Source organism: Lagopus leucura, unplaced genomic scaffold (assembly GCF_019238085.1).
Source record: "Lagopus leucura isolate 7727_CA_CO unplaced genomic scaffold, USGS_WTPT01 Super-Scaffold_702, whole genome shotgun sequence".
Lineage (NCBI taxonomy): Eukaryota > Metazoa > Chordata > Aves > Galliformes > Phasianidae > Lagopus > Lagopus leucura.
This window is the reverse complement of record NW_024962254.1, coordinates 11,648,815-11,665,610: the sequence shown is the minus strand read 5'-3', so window position 1 is coordinate 11,665,610 and position 16,796 is coordinate 11,648,815. Positions and strand designations below refer to the sequence as shown.

The following is a 16,796-nucleotide window of genomic DNA, read 5'->3' as shown; positions in this document are numbered from 1 at the left end:
GTCCCAAATTGTAATACAACACCATTCGATTCCAGTCACAAAGAAGTTGCTTTTATTTTCTGCACTGGCAGTAAATACTTTGACAAGGCAGCCTTTAATTAATAGCCTAAGTACAGGCCTACTGCATCCTTAGTAGAAGCAACCTTTCTTTACCTCTTTCAAGTTTCAATGTATTTTTTTTTTTTCCTCTTCAAGTACACAGAACCTAAGTTTCCCTAATGGTGAAGGTAGGAGTCATTATCTTACAGTGACAGAAGCAGAGGGAGGTACAGTTAATGATGGAAAACACGATGGAGTTCATATAAAACTAAACCAATAAAAAAAATAGGGCCTTCACTGCAATATAAGTTTGAAGATAATTTTCAGAATGATGAGAATGTCTATTTGCCTTTATTAAATCCCTGAGAAACCAAAGACATATTCAATGAATTATAAAATGTATTTATAAAATAATAATGAAAAGTCAGAGGAAAATGAAAGCTAATTAAAAAATGATTAAGGTGAATCAAAATCTTTGTGTAACATGCATAAAATAAATTGGAATCACACTTAAGGAAAAAAGATGATTTAACTTAAGTGCACAATAAGATAGAATCCATGTTTTCCGCTAAAATTCATATTACAGTAAAAACAGAAAACGTGCTTCATTTGAGATTTGAGCAGAAGCTTGAGAAGCACAACAGCCTGATCAAGAATTTCTTTAAACAAAATAGTATTATATATTCCACATCATAAATTTATATCAAAATAATAATAATCAATATAATAATAATCAAAAGTAATAATCATTATCTGGTCATCTGTGACTGATTTCTGTTTTTGCTAACAACAAAAAACCCAACATAAGTTACAACCTAAGAACACAGTTAAATATCTATTGCAAAGGTCTGCTTTAATAAGCTGTCCCTCTTGGACAGTAAAATTTTTTCTACGCTGTAAACAATTCAATCATAAATCAAATGCAAAACACTGTCAACAGTCTGAACAATGAAAAAGGAAGATTTCTATCATGGTGATATAATCCAGCACATTTGTCAATAGTTAGCTGGAGTAATATATGGAAATTCTGGAAAGTTTTCTGAATTTGCTTGGTTAAAAACCATATATTACTGTTACTTAGCAGTAATTTCATCTGTTACACTATTTCCACTTTGTATGGAAGGTGTACTCCACAAGGAAGCCTGCATTCTAATCTTAAATTCTTATTTTAAGAAAACACAGAAGTAAGGAAATTCTTACAACCAAATAATGGATAGAAGTCACCAACTGTTACTCTTGAAGATTATAAGCAAAGCTGACACACAGTAGGAGAAAGCCATAAGTTATGCTTTTTATTAATGACTATAATAATGTCAAAAGACACAGGGAACTAAGCCCAACTCTAATAATATGACCAAATAACATCTGAATATGCATTATCACTTGCTACTATACATTTTCAGACTTGTTTGTTCATAGTTTGAGCCATTTTTGCAGTAGACAATTAAGTAAAATTAAGCACTAACCAAAATAAATGATTTGCATAACAAGAATCTTATGAATACTTCAGAAACTTCCATTGGGTAGTTTCTCTAGAAAAGTTTATGACTAGAAATCATGTTCCTTCTCAAATCTTCTTTCTGAATATAAATCAACACTAATGTTGAAATTTGTGTCATATACCACCAGACAAGACTGTCAAAAACATATGATCTTTGTTTCATGTCTGGAGCCAACAGAAGACTGGTCACTTCTGAAAAAACTTTCTACAGAAATTCAAAATACTACACTTGTGTCCTTCAATATTAATTTATAGTGGGCAGATAAATACATCACTTCTATCTCTCTGTCAATATAACTCTCCTGTCAATTCAAGTACTTTAACTAAAGATATTTCTACCTAAATGTAAATGTCTGGATGCTGAAATTGTAAGGGACCAGCTGTATCAGCTCACTGCTCCTAAATCCACAGTGCCTGATGGGATTCACCTCAGAATGCTGAAGGAATGAGCAGACTTTATATCTGGACACCTCTCAACAATTTACCAGAGGCTGTGGAATTCTGGGGAGGTCCCCACTGACTGCAAGATTGTGAGTTACACCCACCTGCAGAAAGGGCATAAGAGAAGACCTTGTTAGCATAAACTCAGTCTCTGAAGATGTTAAGGAGAAGATTGTCCAGGGGCACATTGAAAAGTGTTTAAAGATAAAGCTACTGTAATGCAGTACAATGGAAAGCATAACCAAGACAGAGTATCAAGGCACCAGGCTTCAGTGAGTGAGGATTTGCTCAAACACAACAGCCATAGGCACAGAAATAAGGAAAAGCAGCTGCTTCCCTTCAGAAGGCCTCAGGTATGCAGGATTCTCCAGAGAGATACACTCATCTCCACTGTAACCCTTAAATAAGGTCAGGGAAGGGGTGGATCCTGGCTCTACCCATTCCATTCACTGCCCTGGGTTGGCCTGCCTTCCTACCACGTGCTCAAGCACTATTTTAAGGCATGACTTCACATTTCTACTACAACAGCCAACAGGGTTTCATCAAGGAAAAGTAATTTCATCTCCTATGGTAAGGTGACCTTCCTGGTAGATAAAGGGAAGGTAGTGGATGTAATCTTCCTGGATTTTAGGAAGGTCTTTGATGCTGTCCTTCCTTATGGTATTCCTTCTGGACAAACTGTCCAACCAAATAAGTTTACATGACACTGGGTCATGAACTGGTTGAATAGTAGAGCTCAATGGATTGCAGTGAATGGGGCTATACCTGGCTGGAAGTCACAAGCACCAGTCCCCAACGTGTAATTCTAGAGACAGTGCACTTCAGCACTTTTACAGTGTCTGGGTGCAGGAATGGAACACAGCCTCAGCAAGCTTACTGGCAATGCTAAGCAGGGAGATGCTGTCAACTCTGCAGGGAATATAGAGATCTAGACGGACAGGAGCAGAGAGATCTAGATGGGCAGTCAACAGTGGCATGAAGCTCAACAAAGATAATGCTGGGTACTGCACCTGGGACAGTGCAATGCCAGACACAAATACCTACTGGGAGACAAGTATCCAGAGTGTCTGTAAAGCAGCTCAGCAGTAAGGGATTGGCACTGGCGACAGCAGCTCAGCATGTGTCACAGTGTGCCCTGGCAGCAAATTGCATTCTGGGGAGCATTAAGCACAGCATAGCCAGGCAGTCAAAAGAGGTGACTCCTGCTATATTTAGTGTTTGTGTGACCTCATCTCTTCTGTGTGCAGTTCTAGGCACACAATCTAAAAATGTTAAGATATTTGAAAACATCCACTGGAAGGCAACAAAGCTGGTAAAAAGGCTGGAGGGCATGTCCTGTGAGGACAGGTAGATGTCACCTGAGCTGTCCAGTTTGGATGAGGCCAAGAGGCAACCTCAATGCTCTGCAGCAGCCCAAGGAGGGGAAGCAGAGAGAGGTGCTGCGTTCCGTTCCCAGAACCAATGGCAGGATGGGAACAACACAGAGCTGAGTCATGGGATGTCAGACTGGGCGGTAGGAAGTGTTCCTATATTGTTAGGGTGGCCAGAACTGGCTTCCTAGAACAGATGACTGATGTCCATGTTTGTCAGTGTTCAAGAAGCATTTTGATAATGTTCTTATTAATGTGCCTTAACTTTTGGTTAACTCTGAAGTGGTCAGGCAGTTGCACTCAATCTTTGAAGGTCCTTCCAACTTCTGTATTCTAAATCCTGAACTTTCTCTTCTTTCTTGATTGACAAAACTGTTGTCAGACTATGCATCCTCTAAATAATCCCCTTGTAAAACTGGAGGAGGCAGACATTTTCTGTATTTGAAGACTAGTCTTTTAGCTTCTACATTATCTCTATGAAATTGGTTCTCTTACTCTTTTGTACATGTCTCTCCACCAGATTGAAGGTTATGCCTTTACTTAGAAAAATCTGAGTATCTTTTTATCCTCCACAGTTCATCACAAAGACACTACTGATTGGAATCTAAGGCCATTGTAAAGTACATAACAACTTTACTCAGTATTTTTAACTTAATTATGAAGTTACAGACTTCAAATTGCTTTGTCTGCTGTTTTCATTTTAACAAGCTTCATCATACAAATTCTAACTACTATAATGCAATACATATGATATACTGTGTCACTGAACACCAAAATACTGAGTTAAAATGACTCTTTAAAATTACCTGTATGGCAAGTGCTCGAGCTACAAGACTTCTAATATATTGTAAAGGATCTTCTGGACCTTCCCACTTGCTTTGCCATGTGAGGGGACACTGAAATAAAAGGATACTTACTGAAAGAAAGTATTTCAAAACTACTTCATTTTAATCTAGTAATCTGAATGAAGTGAAATAACCTGGTAATAAAATATTTCTACAAAAGAAGGCACTACAAGTAATATAATAATGAAAGCATATAACCACTAATAGGAAGGTCTTCGTTTTGTAAATTCTTTATGGGACTCACAAAGATGGAGAACTTGCAAGAACCTCTACTATTCAATGAAGAAACATCAGTAAGTTCCAAAAAAAAATAAAAAAGAATTGGCATAAAATACCATCTGGTAAAAACTGCATAGTACTACATAAGTTTAGTATTAAATATCTCAGTTTACACTGTTTAACATTTGCAGGTGGGCTTTCATTGAAGTTCCTGATCTAACTGCTATGCATTGAACAGATTTTCATAATTTGATCACAGGACTTCTTATAAGAAGGTATCCTTTTGGCCCTGGGCAGCCTGGTCTAGCATTAAATGGGGAGACTGGTGGCCCTGCATGTGGCAGGGGGATTGGAGATTCATGATCCTTGAGGTCCCTTCCAACGCTCGCCATTCTGTGATTCTGTGATCTTTCAAAGTATCTGTCATGTCTACTTTATAGATAAAAAAGTTTTTGGACCTTTGAACACAAATTCTGTTTATCTATAGAACAAGTTTATAAAGCAGTTTATATATTTATACTTTACATAAAGCTGCATGCTTTATTGCATAATTAGTTACTTTTTGAATAGAGCAAACATTATCCTTCAATTTTTGCAGGCTCTTAATAGATACACATTTATGGACAGCTCACTTCACTGTCATTTAGAAGGCATTCAACTTACACTGATAATATATCAATCTAAATTAATCTAAGGCAAAAAGAAAGATGTTAGCTAATTGTTAGTATGGAGGCATATTAACATTTCAATTTTGCATAAACAACAATAATTGTTGAAATCAGCTATTGAAATCAATTGTTGAAATCAGACTTACTAACTGAAGTCATACATTTATTTTCACTTTTTTTTTGTATTCTAGCAGCTTCTTCACATGCTGTAATCTTAAAACTAAAGAATTTGTTCTTTTCAAATGTAAGTTTTTTTTTAAATACTCCTTTATTAGCTAATTCACAACCACATTAAAATAAACATAAGTGTAGAGAAAAAGCATTAAGCAAATCACTTCAGATGGCAAATATACAGAGATCTAGTTGCTGTGATTACAAGAGACTGCTATTAGTCTCTCTGGAGAGCTGCTGAAAAGATTGCTTTATGGTCACAATCCAATAAAGTGATCTGTGTCAAGGTAAATGGTTAATTACGCATAAAAAAATGCCAGAAATACTTCATTCAACAGATCAGGAAGCACTGAACTGATGCTTGGGAGTGATAAAAATGCACAGAATCGTTAAGTACATTTTTGTGACAGTGATTGGCTTCATAGCTCCTGCTGCTTCCAATTTAAGGGTGCAACTCAAGCACACAAGGAACCCAAACTTGCTCAATGAGAAGAAATGTAACTATAAATACTAAGAAATGACCATTATACATTATATGTTTCCTTTGCATTTACTGTGACTTGTACTTTAGCACCATTTTCAACCATGCAGTCAAAATGTGTTTAAAAAGACAATGAGACTGCTACATAAAAATGCTCATTTATCCTAATTGTATGGCTATTTTGCTCACAAATGCTGTTTTGTTAATCTAAAAAGACTAACTAATTTTTATTTTATTTAGAAATTTGACAGATCAATAAATAACATAACATGATTTGAAGCGGGAGTTGTTCCACACGTGCAGATAAACCAAATATTTGGGAATTACTTTCCATTGTAGAGGGAGTCTCAATATCTACGTATTATCATCAAGACAAATGATAAATTGCTACAGGTGGAAAAAAGCACTGAGTTTCACATGAATGTTTGACTATCTTTGGAATACAATTATTAAGCTATTACTGATAGTGTGTGGCAATTTGCAGACGCTAATTGTACTACTTTATAAACAAGTCCATTTTGATGGATAAAACAGATCTATCAATTTCAGTTACTTTTCTCATAAATCAAGAATATAGGGCAATATGATAGGTTAATCTGATAGGTACATGCCTGGTGTGGTATGGCAGTAATCCATAACGAATAGCTGCAGACTGCAGACTGTGATTATGACTGCAGTAAAACTTTATGAAAATCTAAAAATGGAGAATGGGGACAGATTTACATGTTTTACTGGCTAATATATTTGACTTGTATAGAATGATTTCGTATTTGGAATGGAAATACTATCAAACAACTTCTAATCTTAGCGGATTTGTCTGTAAGAAAAAGCTTAATGAAAATGTAATATACTCAGAAGCTTTTGCAAACAGTTGAAACAACACTTTTCTGGGCTTCATTCTATAAAGAACATGTTTCTGTTAGTTATTAAAGACCATAAATATTAGTAAATTAAATATTTATATAGATAACTCACACATATATATGCAACCTTTATACATACAGCTAACCAGAGGCTTTTTCAATGGATAATTTTTTCTTTTGAAGAGAAACATCAAAAAAGCATTCTGAAAACCGAAGGCCATCTGGAAGGTTTCCAGATAATGAATTTACTTAGAATCATAGAATCATAGAATCATAGAATCACTAAGGTTGGAAAAGACCTAAAAGATCACCCAGTCCAACCGTTCACCTATTCCCAATAGCTCCTACTAAACCATGTCCCTCAACACAACATCCAGCCTTTCCTTGAACACCCCCAGGGTCGGTGATTCCACCACCTCCCTGGGCAGTCCATTCCAGTGCCTGACCACCCTTTCTGAAAAGTAATACTTCCTCATGTCCAGCCTGAATCTCCCCTGCCGTAGCTTGAAACCATTCCCCCTGGTCCTATCACTAATGACACGAGAGAAGAGGCCGACCCCCAGCTCACTACAACCTCCTTCAGGAAGTTATAGAGAGCAATAAGGTCTCCCCTGAGCCTCCTCTTCTCCAGGCTGAACATTCCCAGCTCCTTCAGCCTCTCCTCATATGGCCTGTGTTCCAGACCCCTCACCAGCTTTGTTGCCCTTCTTTGAACACGTTCCAGGGCCTCAATATCTTTCTTGCAGTGAGGGGCCCAAAACTGGACACAGTACTCGAGGTGCGGCCTCACGAGTGCTGAATATAGGGGAACAATCACCTCTCTGCTCCTGCTTGCAACACTGTTTCTGATGCAAGCCAGGATGCCATTGGCCTTCTTGGCCACCTGGGCACACTGTCGGCTCATGTTCAGCCGAGCATCAATCAATACCCCCAGGTCCATTTCCTCTACGCAGTCCTCCAGCCACACCGCCCCAAGCCTGTAGCGTCGCCTGGGGTTGTTGTGGCCGAAGTGCAGGACCCGGCATTTGGCCTTGTTGAAACTCATCCCATTGGCTCCAGCCCAGCTCTCCAGCCTGTCCAGATCCCTCTGTAGGGCCTCGCTACCCCCAGGCAGATCCACACTTCCAGCCAATTTGGTGTCATCTGCGAATTTACTGAGGGTGCAAAGGGTACTTATCTCCAAACAACATATAACTTATTTAGCAACAATATGTTAACCATAAGAGCTGCACAGATGTGCTTAAACTCCAAGATGTAAAATGGCTATGTTTTAATACTGGAAGTTGCTTGTGATTGCTTAAAAATAGCTGTTTGTAACATAGACAGCCATTTGTTAAAGGAGAGAAATAACCTGCTCTACTCAGGGCCTTCAGACAGTATTGAACCTCCATGACACATCTGAGAATCCATTTTGAACTCTTAAGTATAATCACCACCCAAAAGAATGTTTAAGAATCTCTGGAACTCACTGATCCATTTTAGAGTAACTGTTAATAAAAAAAAGCTTAGAATAAATAGTGACATAAATATATGTACCAGAATATCACTGAGTTTTCATTTTCATCGCTTTAAATATAAACTTATGAAAGAGTACTTACCTTCTGATTTATCAGAGCACTTGCAAGCCTTTGTACTTCAGAACTCAGTAATGAGGTACCTCTAATGACTTTACTTAAAGAAGCAAGTGACTGATGGACACTTTGCACAAGGCGAATAGCACTAAATTGTTCAAGAGTAATGAATGATAAGATTGGAGATCCTTGTTGCTCCACAGGAGGAGTCACCTTCTGATGAATCAGGTTAGAATTCTAAAACAGAACACATGACATCCAGTTAATAAACTGAGGGAGACTATGATGTTATAGCACATATTCTTTGTTTGATTTTCGATACCTCAAAAGACCTTGGTATCTGTGAAGTAGTTCAGACATTCCCTTCTTCTGGAGACTGAATCAAAAATACACCACTTTCTCACTATTATCCCTGTGATACTCAGTAAAGGCACCAACCTCAGGCAACTCTGTTCACCTCCTTAGTTTAAAAGCACTGGAATTCCTTAAAATTATTTATCTAAATCACTGTTAATGGTATTTATGCTAATATGCCAATATAATAATCAGTAGCATACTCTGCATAACAAGACTGCGTTGGTCAGTATGCACCATGTTGCAGATACAGCTTTTGCTCTGGTCAGACAACACAGTTATTTCATAAATTATGACAGGCAAAGCAGAGAGTTCATACACTTCATCCCAAAAAAAGTGATTAGCAGGATCACTGTATCTCTTAGATACAAGATAGATACAGTCATACAGAACTTGATTTTAGATAGATGCAATTCTATACATCTCTTTTTCTTATCACGTTCATTTATTTCCGACGCCTGGTATTTATTATCTTGATATAGAATAAGATGTCTTACTTAAGGAACTACATTTAGTAACAGGAAAATTGAAGCAATCTGTTTTATAATTAACAGTATAGATAGTGGGACTGTTCTGTTAAGAAACAAACTGCATTTCAGAGTACAATACATTTCAAAAACTAAGCACACAGTTTTAATTTTTGTGTATCACAAAGAATAACCACATACTAAGTACAACACAAACATATTTGTTACCAGTATTTATAAACCTTGCCCAGTTCCACATGGTATCTATTCACAGTGGAGTGAATATTAAACAGCAACAGAGTTTGCTTTGTTAAATTGTCCAGTAGTAGTAGTGTGTTTCAAGCTGACAGTTACTGCATGTCTGCAGATCAACAGTGGAAACTTCTGTTACACTGCAAGAAGAATCCCTTCCCATGAGACAAAACCAGAGCCACTGATATCAACTACTGAGCAATTCTAAGAAAAGCTGTCTAGCAAGTTGTTCTTTGAGCAATAACAAAAGAGGAAAAAAACAAAATTAAACCATAAAACAACCCGGGGACACAAGGGATGGAGAAAAAGCTTAAACGAATACAGCTCCTATGTAACTCACACGGTTGCACCTATAGGGCTGATGGCTCTCTGTAAAGAACTAATTGCCTGGACAAGGGTGTCTCTTTCTCTAAATCTGTAATGGCATCTTGCTACCCAAAACACACCGGATGTTTGCCTCCATAATCTTTCCCAGGAACTCTATCGGAATGCTCAAGTACTAAGCATAACATAATGCTAACTGAAAAGACTAATAAACTTAACATTATGACTGATTGTAAAATGATGGATGAGGTCCTCCCCACACCATGAAAATGGTATACAACAAACTCACTGTTCAAAGTGTAAAAAACATACAGCATTTATAAAAGCCAAGTTTTGAATTTTGTCTTTACATGAATCCTGAAATCACAGTGTGACTTTTACTTCGGTTCTTCTAAGGTGATAGTTCATTGAATAGTAAGAATGTAATTATGTGATTTGTGCTCCAGATCATATTTGATATAAAATACTTCTTGGTTCTGCAGCACAGTCCAGTTGATCATTTCTTGTTGGAATATTTAATTGCAAAAAGGGATAGAAAAAAAGACACTGCTTTGCTCAGTCTTTCACATATCCCATCTCCATTCACGACAAATTTCATGAAGTAGGAGGCCTCCAAGTTCCTCCATGCTGTCCATTATATAACTGTCTCCTATGCCATGCATTCATTTTGTAATGCTTTCTCCTGGGAATTTGTTAAAAGAACCCATCTGTCACTTTTATAGCAAAATTAAACGTGAATACCAATATCAGCTTATACGTTTAACCTTCTATTACATTCCCTTAAAATCTATTATGCACATAACTCACATCAGCTTTAAAAATATTCTCATGACCTGCTTGGAAATTAAGATGAAGAACTTCTGAAGCATTGAGCGCTCTTTCCTAATGATAAGAAATTTGAAAACAGGTTCTAATCTTTAGCATTAAATGCTATATAATACTACCAATATTAAATTAGATGTATTTTGAGACTTTCATCATTTTCCCTCGCTCCGTTCTATACTTGTTCCTATCTCTGTACAATGTAAGATTTTTTACAGTCTCACCTAAGCTGCTCAAAGCTTTCCTGCGCAATCTTCTGGAACTCAGCTTTTTCAACCCCCTGTATGTTCTGAAAGCTGTATCCTCAGAAATGTAACAGCTATAACGAAAATATATTTTCTGCATTTGATTAGTTCTGCATTTGATTCTAAATTCAGTTTCGTTTGTGGTGCTTCTTGGAATCTTTCATTGGTCTTCTGATGTACTTATTCTGCCCTCCTGTATCTCTGGCTACTTGTTTAGATATAAAGGTTTTACTATGTATTATACAATTATTTCTTTGCTGAAAAGACATGAAAGAATGGCTGCCTATTCCCATTTCATTGATTTTCCTTGGTTAAAAAAGTAATGCTCTTTTCTTAAAGCTGAGGTTTCTATCCTTCAGATTAAAGAGCAGCAACGCACTGATTTTCAATTGTCTTGTAGCATTTTGCAACATTATAAAAACAATTAGTTAACCTTCAGTTTACAAATACAGCAGAAGACAGAGCGCATGATTTTGTCAGCCATGACAGCTTATGATCTTCTATTCAGCAAATGCTGCTTTGAAAGTTTCAGAATTTTTAGTATGAGTGGGCCTTTTAACTTTGATAGAAGTATTAAAGAGTTTCCCCTAAGCAAGGCAAAAAAATGCATCCATCCTGCAAACAAAATCAGCACTTACTCTTGTCTCTGTTTGCAGCAGGCCGTCATTTGGACATGGCAGAATACTTATGCAGCCCCAGCTACAGCCTGCAATTGCAGCCTGCAATGTTTGCACTTCCCTGAAAACTATTGTATGATGGGCAATGCCAGCATTATTTTGGACAGTGCTGTACATCACTATGGAACAATCATGTTCTTTTATGGGACCTGGTCTAGGCTGTCATGGCAGAAGGTAGCGTGAGAGGAGGAAATACAACAGAACACAACGAGACTGGATTAGCCTGATGGTGCTGTTCGACACAAAGGGACATCAACTGACATCAAGGAAGACACATCTAAAATCTTGTGTAACAACTGTTTGACAAGTTATTTAGTAGAGCCTTCATTTTCATTGGTAAATAATCTTGTATGCAAGCTTATACTGAGCATAAGTGGCTTGTGTGGTAGGTTCCTTTTTTTTTCCTTTTTTAACTTAAGGGCAGGTTCATGAGAGTTTAATTAATTTGATTAGAGTTAAGCTATTACTAAATCACTATGAGAGGCACTGCAACAGTTTTAGGTCAGTATTTATTACAAAGGTGCTCTCTAACACTAAGAATAAAAACGAGTATTTTCAAAGGAAGCTAACATAAATGGTAGTGTGAAAAGATTCTGTATCACAGCAGCACGGTGGACTTTAACTAGCCATCAGTGTAAAACCACCATGCTGGCCAGTATCAGGTAAAACGTGTTTTATTGTTGATTTCCCAAATTCTTTGTCTACTTAAATTCTACCACTGATTATGTGCTCCATACTAATTTTATTGGTTTAAATACTGACATTCAGTTCAGAGAAACATGTAGTCAGTTGCTATTTATTGTTTTATCTGAACTCGAACACTCACAAAAATACCGTATTGACAGAGCACAGAAAAACATATATGCACATTTGAAGATTATGATAAATTATTTCAGTAGACATTATATAAGTCACATCTAAGTAAAGCTGTAAATTTTCTCATGCTTCAGAATCATCAGCACTTAGATGCTGAATAACTATTTTCATGGCACTTGTAAGATAGTCTTTCTTGAGTTAATCCTTGATTAACTGACTACATATACTCAGAGCTGGAATAAAAATGTTTGAAAAACACAGTTAACGTTTGTCTACATATGAAGCTCTATAATGAGCCTCTGCTGCACTTCTGCCTTTGGAATAAAAAGTTATTTTAAAAACAGCTTTAAAATTATGTTAACTAGAATCAATTAAGACCTGTACTAGATTACAGATCTATATGGATCTATACTTCCTGAGACTCAGACAGTTTGAAACAGTAAACCAGTATTTCCAACTACCACTGGGAGTTTGACATTTGACAGGAAGAAGACACTTCCTGTAAGAGATACTGAAGGTCTTGTTAGCATCTATCCCATCTGCTTCTACTTTACTAATACCTGTATCCAACAGATAAAAGAAAAAAAAAAAGATGATAGCCTGCAGCTACATAAAAAAGATATGCTTCCAGAACTGAGAATAAATTAAAGAAACTTCACAGGCATAGGATTTAACAGTTTTTTGTGATTTTACTTCTTTGTAATCAGGAGATCACTTTAGCTACTATGCTGTGTTCATTCACGCAAGAAAATCATGTGTGGATCTTAACTTGAGCAGCAATTCAACTATTTTCTTTATTTCAATTTCCAGATCTTTATGTAAAACTTCTGAAAACCAACATTAAACAATGAATAAAGAATTGTAATGTAGCAATGTATGTAAATTTTTTTAGATGTTTAAGCCTTTTTAGAATGTAAAGCAAGCAGACTATTATTAAAGCAAGTACTGATAAAAGGCATATATACGTATATGTTTTGAAACTTATGCAGACATTCTCACCAAAAAAACTACATCAGGCTAGACATCATCCTATTCTAAGGGAGATCTACAAATGACAAAAAAAAAAACCACCCTATTAATAGCAGAAAAATGTTAGAAAGCCAAACAAAGTTGAATAATCTTTTTGTTCTCTTTTTTTTTCCCCACACACTGCAGTAAAAATGTAAATCTAATATGGATTTCTTTCTAGATGCACAGTGATACTTTTTCCTCTATTTAGAATGAAGCAGAAGTATAGATAGGCACCATGATCTTGGTTCAGGTGTGCATCTAGTGATATTTGAAATGTCTCACTTTGCCTCTGCATCCTACCCAGCAGATCACAGGTCTCCTGCAGCTTCTGTGTTATACCTGGTCATGAATCTGTAATGATTTCTGATACTGTAAGCAAAGCATTGTTTAAGGTGACTAAACTGAGCCCTTATTACAACACAGATCAAAAAGAACATTTTGCATCTCTAAGGAAGTTTTCAGGTATAGCGCGTCAAGAATATCTACTTTCACATCCACAAACCAAAATCTTTGAAAGAAACTAGTTGCTCAGTTCTCTATGCTTTACAAACTACATGGTAACTCATGGGGAAAATGAAAGATGGTCAATGGTAAAACTGCTACTGCTAGGAAAAGGCCATACTAGCTAGACCATTACTATGAGGTCCCAGGAATGATCTTCTAAGCTTGCAATCAATCTGTGAAGACAACTTGTTTTTTGACAAGGAATTCACCAGGTGTCTCCTGGTGTTAAGTATGGGACAGTAAAGGCTTTAAAAGTTACAGGCTAAAAAGAGAACTGTGCTAACTTTTGGCTGACACGCCTGAAGGCTGTGTTGCCATTCAGCAAGACCTGGATAGGCTGGAGAGCTGGGCAAAAAATAACCGGATGAGGTTTAACAAAAGCAAGTGTAGAGTCTTGCATCTGCGGAGGAATAATTGCATGCACCAGTACAGGTTGGGGGATGACCTGCTGGAGGGGAGCTCTGCAGAGAGGGACCTGGGTGTCCTGGTGGACGACAGGTTGGCCATGAGCCAGCAGTGTGCCCTTGTGGCCAAAAAGGCCAATGGCATCCTGGGATGCATTAAAAAGAGCGTGGCCAGCAGGTCTGGGGAGGTGATCCTCCTCCTCTACTCTGCCCTGGTAAGGCCTCATCTGGAGTACTGCGTCCAGTTCTGGGCTCCCCAGTACAAAAAAGACAGGGATCTCTTGGAAAGAGTCCAGCGGAGGGCCACGAAGATGGTGAAGGGCCTGGAGCATCTCCCCTATGAAGAAAGGCTGAGTGAACTGGGTCTGTTCAGCCTTGAGAAAAGACTGAGAGGGGACCTGATCCAGGTCTATAAATATCTAAGGTGTGGGGGGCAGAATGGCGAGGCCGGACTCTTTTCAGTGGTGAGTGGAGACAGGACAAGGGGAAACGGCTGGAAACTGCAGCATAGGAAGTTCCGCACAAATGTGCGCAAGAACTTCTTTACAGTGAGGTGACGGAGCACTGGAACAGGCTGCCCAGGGAGGTGGTGGAGTCTCCTTCTCTGGAGATGATCAAGACCTGCCTGGATGCCTACCTGTGCGACCTGCTGTAGGGAACCTGCTTTGGCAGGGGGGTTGGACTCGATGATCTCTGGAGGTCCCTTCAACCCCTACAATTCTGTGATTCTGTGATTCTGTGAACTATGAACAAAACTAGCCAATGGTCATCTGCTGGTCACTGTTGAAGGGCAATGTTAAGATCTGGAAAGACTGCTTCTGCTTTATGACAAGATGATACAAGTAAAGAAAAATAGCTAAGTGATTAAGTTAGTTACCTGCTACAGCACAAAAAAAAACAAAAAAAAACAAAAACAAAAAACAACACTCCACCAAAGCATTGCACCGTTAAAGATAAAGGGATAAAGGATTAAGACACATTTTGCAACTGAAAACTCTTATAAAAGAGGATCTCAAATTTGAGGGCAATAGAAAAGACCTCATTTGAGTCCTGCTTTCCCTGACACGGAACTCTAAGGCTTGATTACCTTCACCTGGGTAACTAAGATCACCAAGGGCCACAGCAAAAAAAATACATGCTTCCTTATTCATGATGCTGTACAGATACAACAATTCATGATACAAGTTTTAAAGAGTAAGTGCTTTGTATGTGTAGTACTAATGATTAATAATGCAAAAGAACTAATTGCTAGCAGTGGGTGCTGCAAGTATTAATGTAGTAGAGTTTAAAACTGCCTCATTTACCAGCCTACCAAACATTGCTATCAAAATATCTAATTTTCTGATTGTATATGTGTACATATGTATGTATGGAACTGTTTCATCAGAACTCTGGAACAGAAGGATTGCAGGCATAAAGGTATGTAAAGAACCAACCTCCCATTAGCAAGGTATAATGGAAGGTGTCACACTGAAATATACTGCTATTCTTTATAGGATCACAGACCTGATTAACAACAGTCCGTTTCAGGGCTGGCAGATTTCATCATGAATTATTTAGTAGCAAGAGATTATTTTGACAAAAATTTGATTTATCATACACTTAGTATGCGTAAGAAATGGATCTGAGACATTTCAAAATGTAATTGTGAATTCTAATGTATACCTCATGTCACTCTTTTGTGTGCTATTATCTAAGTAAGGGAAAGGTTTTTCTCATACCAGTGTTCTTATGTACAAGATATATTTTTAGGCTGTGATGTCTCTGCTCTATTTCTTAGAACTGAGGAGAAAATATGGCCTCCTGTCTAAGTAGGCATCTGACGTTTGGTGAGAAAAATCTTCCCCTAGCATGCCTAGTACCTGCATTTCAAAGACAATGTGCACACATTACAGCTAAATGAAGACCAACAAAAAATGACTGGAAACCAAGGTTTGTATCACACATGAAAAAAACAGCCACCAAGCTGAACCCAGTCAAACAAAAAGGAAGTGATATGGAAAGCTTTGTAGAAGGGATTTAAATGAATCAGCAGCTTAAAGCTAGTGAGCATATTTCAATGCTGTATAAGAAAAACATTTTGTGAATACAAAATAAGATGTTAATCATGTCTTATGAGCGTGGTCTCGATTCCATATGAAGGAGAAAGAGAGAGGCTATTATACCACATGCAGACTTCATAGCTAATTACATACATGTAACATTACTTCCCACCTCAAATGCATTTCATTTACTGCTAAGTTCCTTATGTTTCACTATCCAAGACAATTTGTTAAACTTTTAATGTAGTTACTGGGAAGAAAAAAAAAAAAAGTTGTCTTTTCAGAGCTACTTTCTTACCTGATTAAGTTTCTTCCATAGGCTGAGAATAGGTGAAAGTTCAGCTGTCCATATTTCTCTGTCAAATTTGCAGCCAGCACTTACTGATCTGCTCAGTATCCGAAGCTGTGAAATGACCTGAGCATTGGAAAACAAAGGCAGATCATGAAGAAGGATAAATAAAAATGTACAAAAATGCAAGAAGCAAACACTTTCTAATTTATCTATGGACTACACTTTTCTGCATACTTTATTTATCATCATCTATTAAATCACAGGCAATATCCATATACAACCATATACCTGAGCCTCATTCAGATTAAGCTCAAATCAAAAACCTTCCTTCTTTATTTTTCTTATCATATTCACTGCCTGTGTTCAACTGTAATTTAAAAACTAATGAGGTGAATAATTCAATCAAAATCCTCTTTT

General features: G+C 37.4%; 1 protein-coding gene across 1 annotated transcript in view; it reads right to left on the bottom strand.

Moving 5' to 3' along the window:
• Positions 1–16,796, bottom strand: part of DYNC2H1 (dynein cytoplasmic 2 heavy chain 1) — a 138,895-nt gene that overhangs the window by 18,856 nt on the left and 103,243 nt on the right. The window contains exons 83-85 of the mRNA XM_042862562.1: positions 16,386–16,502; positions 8,197–8,406; positions 4,158–4,247 (exon numbers count right to left, since the gene is read on the bottom strand). Coding sequence (XP_042718496.1) covers positions 4,158–4,247; positions 8,197–8,406; positions 16,386–16,502 — 417 coding nt within the window. The remainder of the gene's footprint in view (positions 1–4,157; positions 4,248–8,196; positions 8,407–16,385; positions 16,503–16,796) is intronic.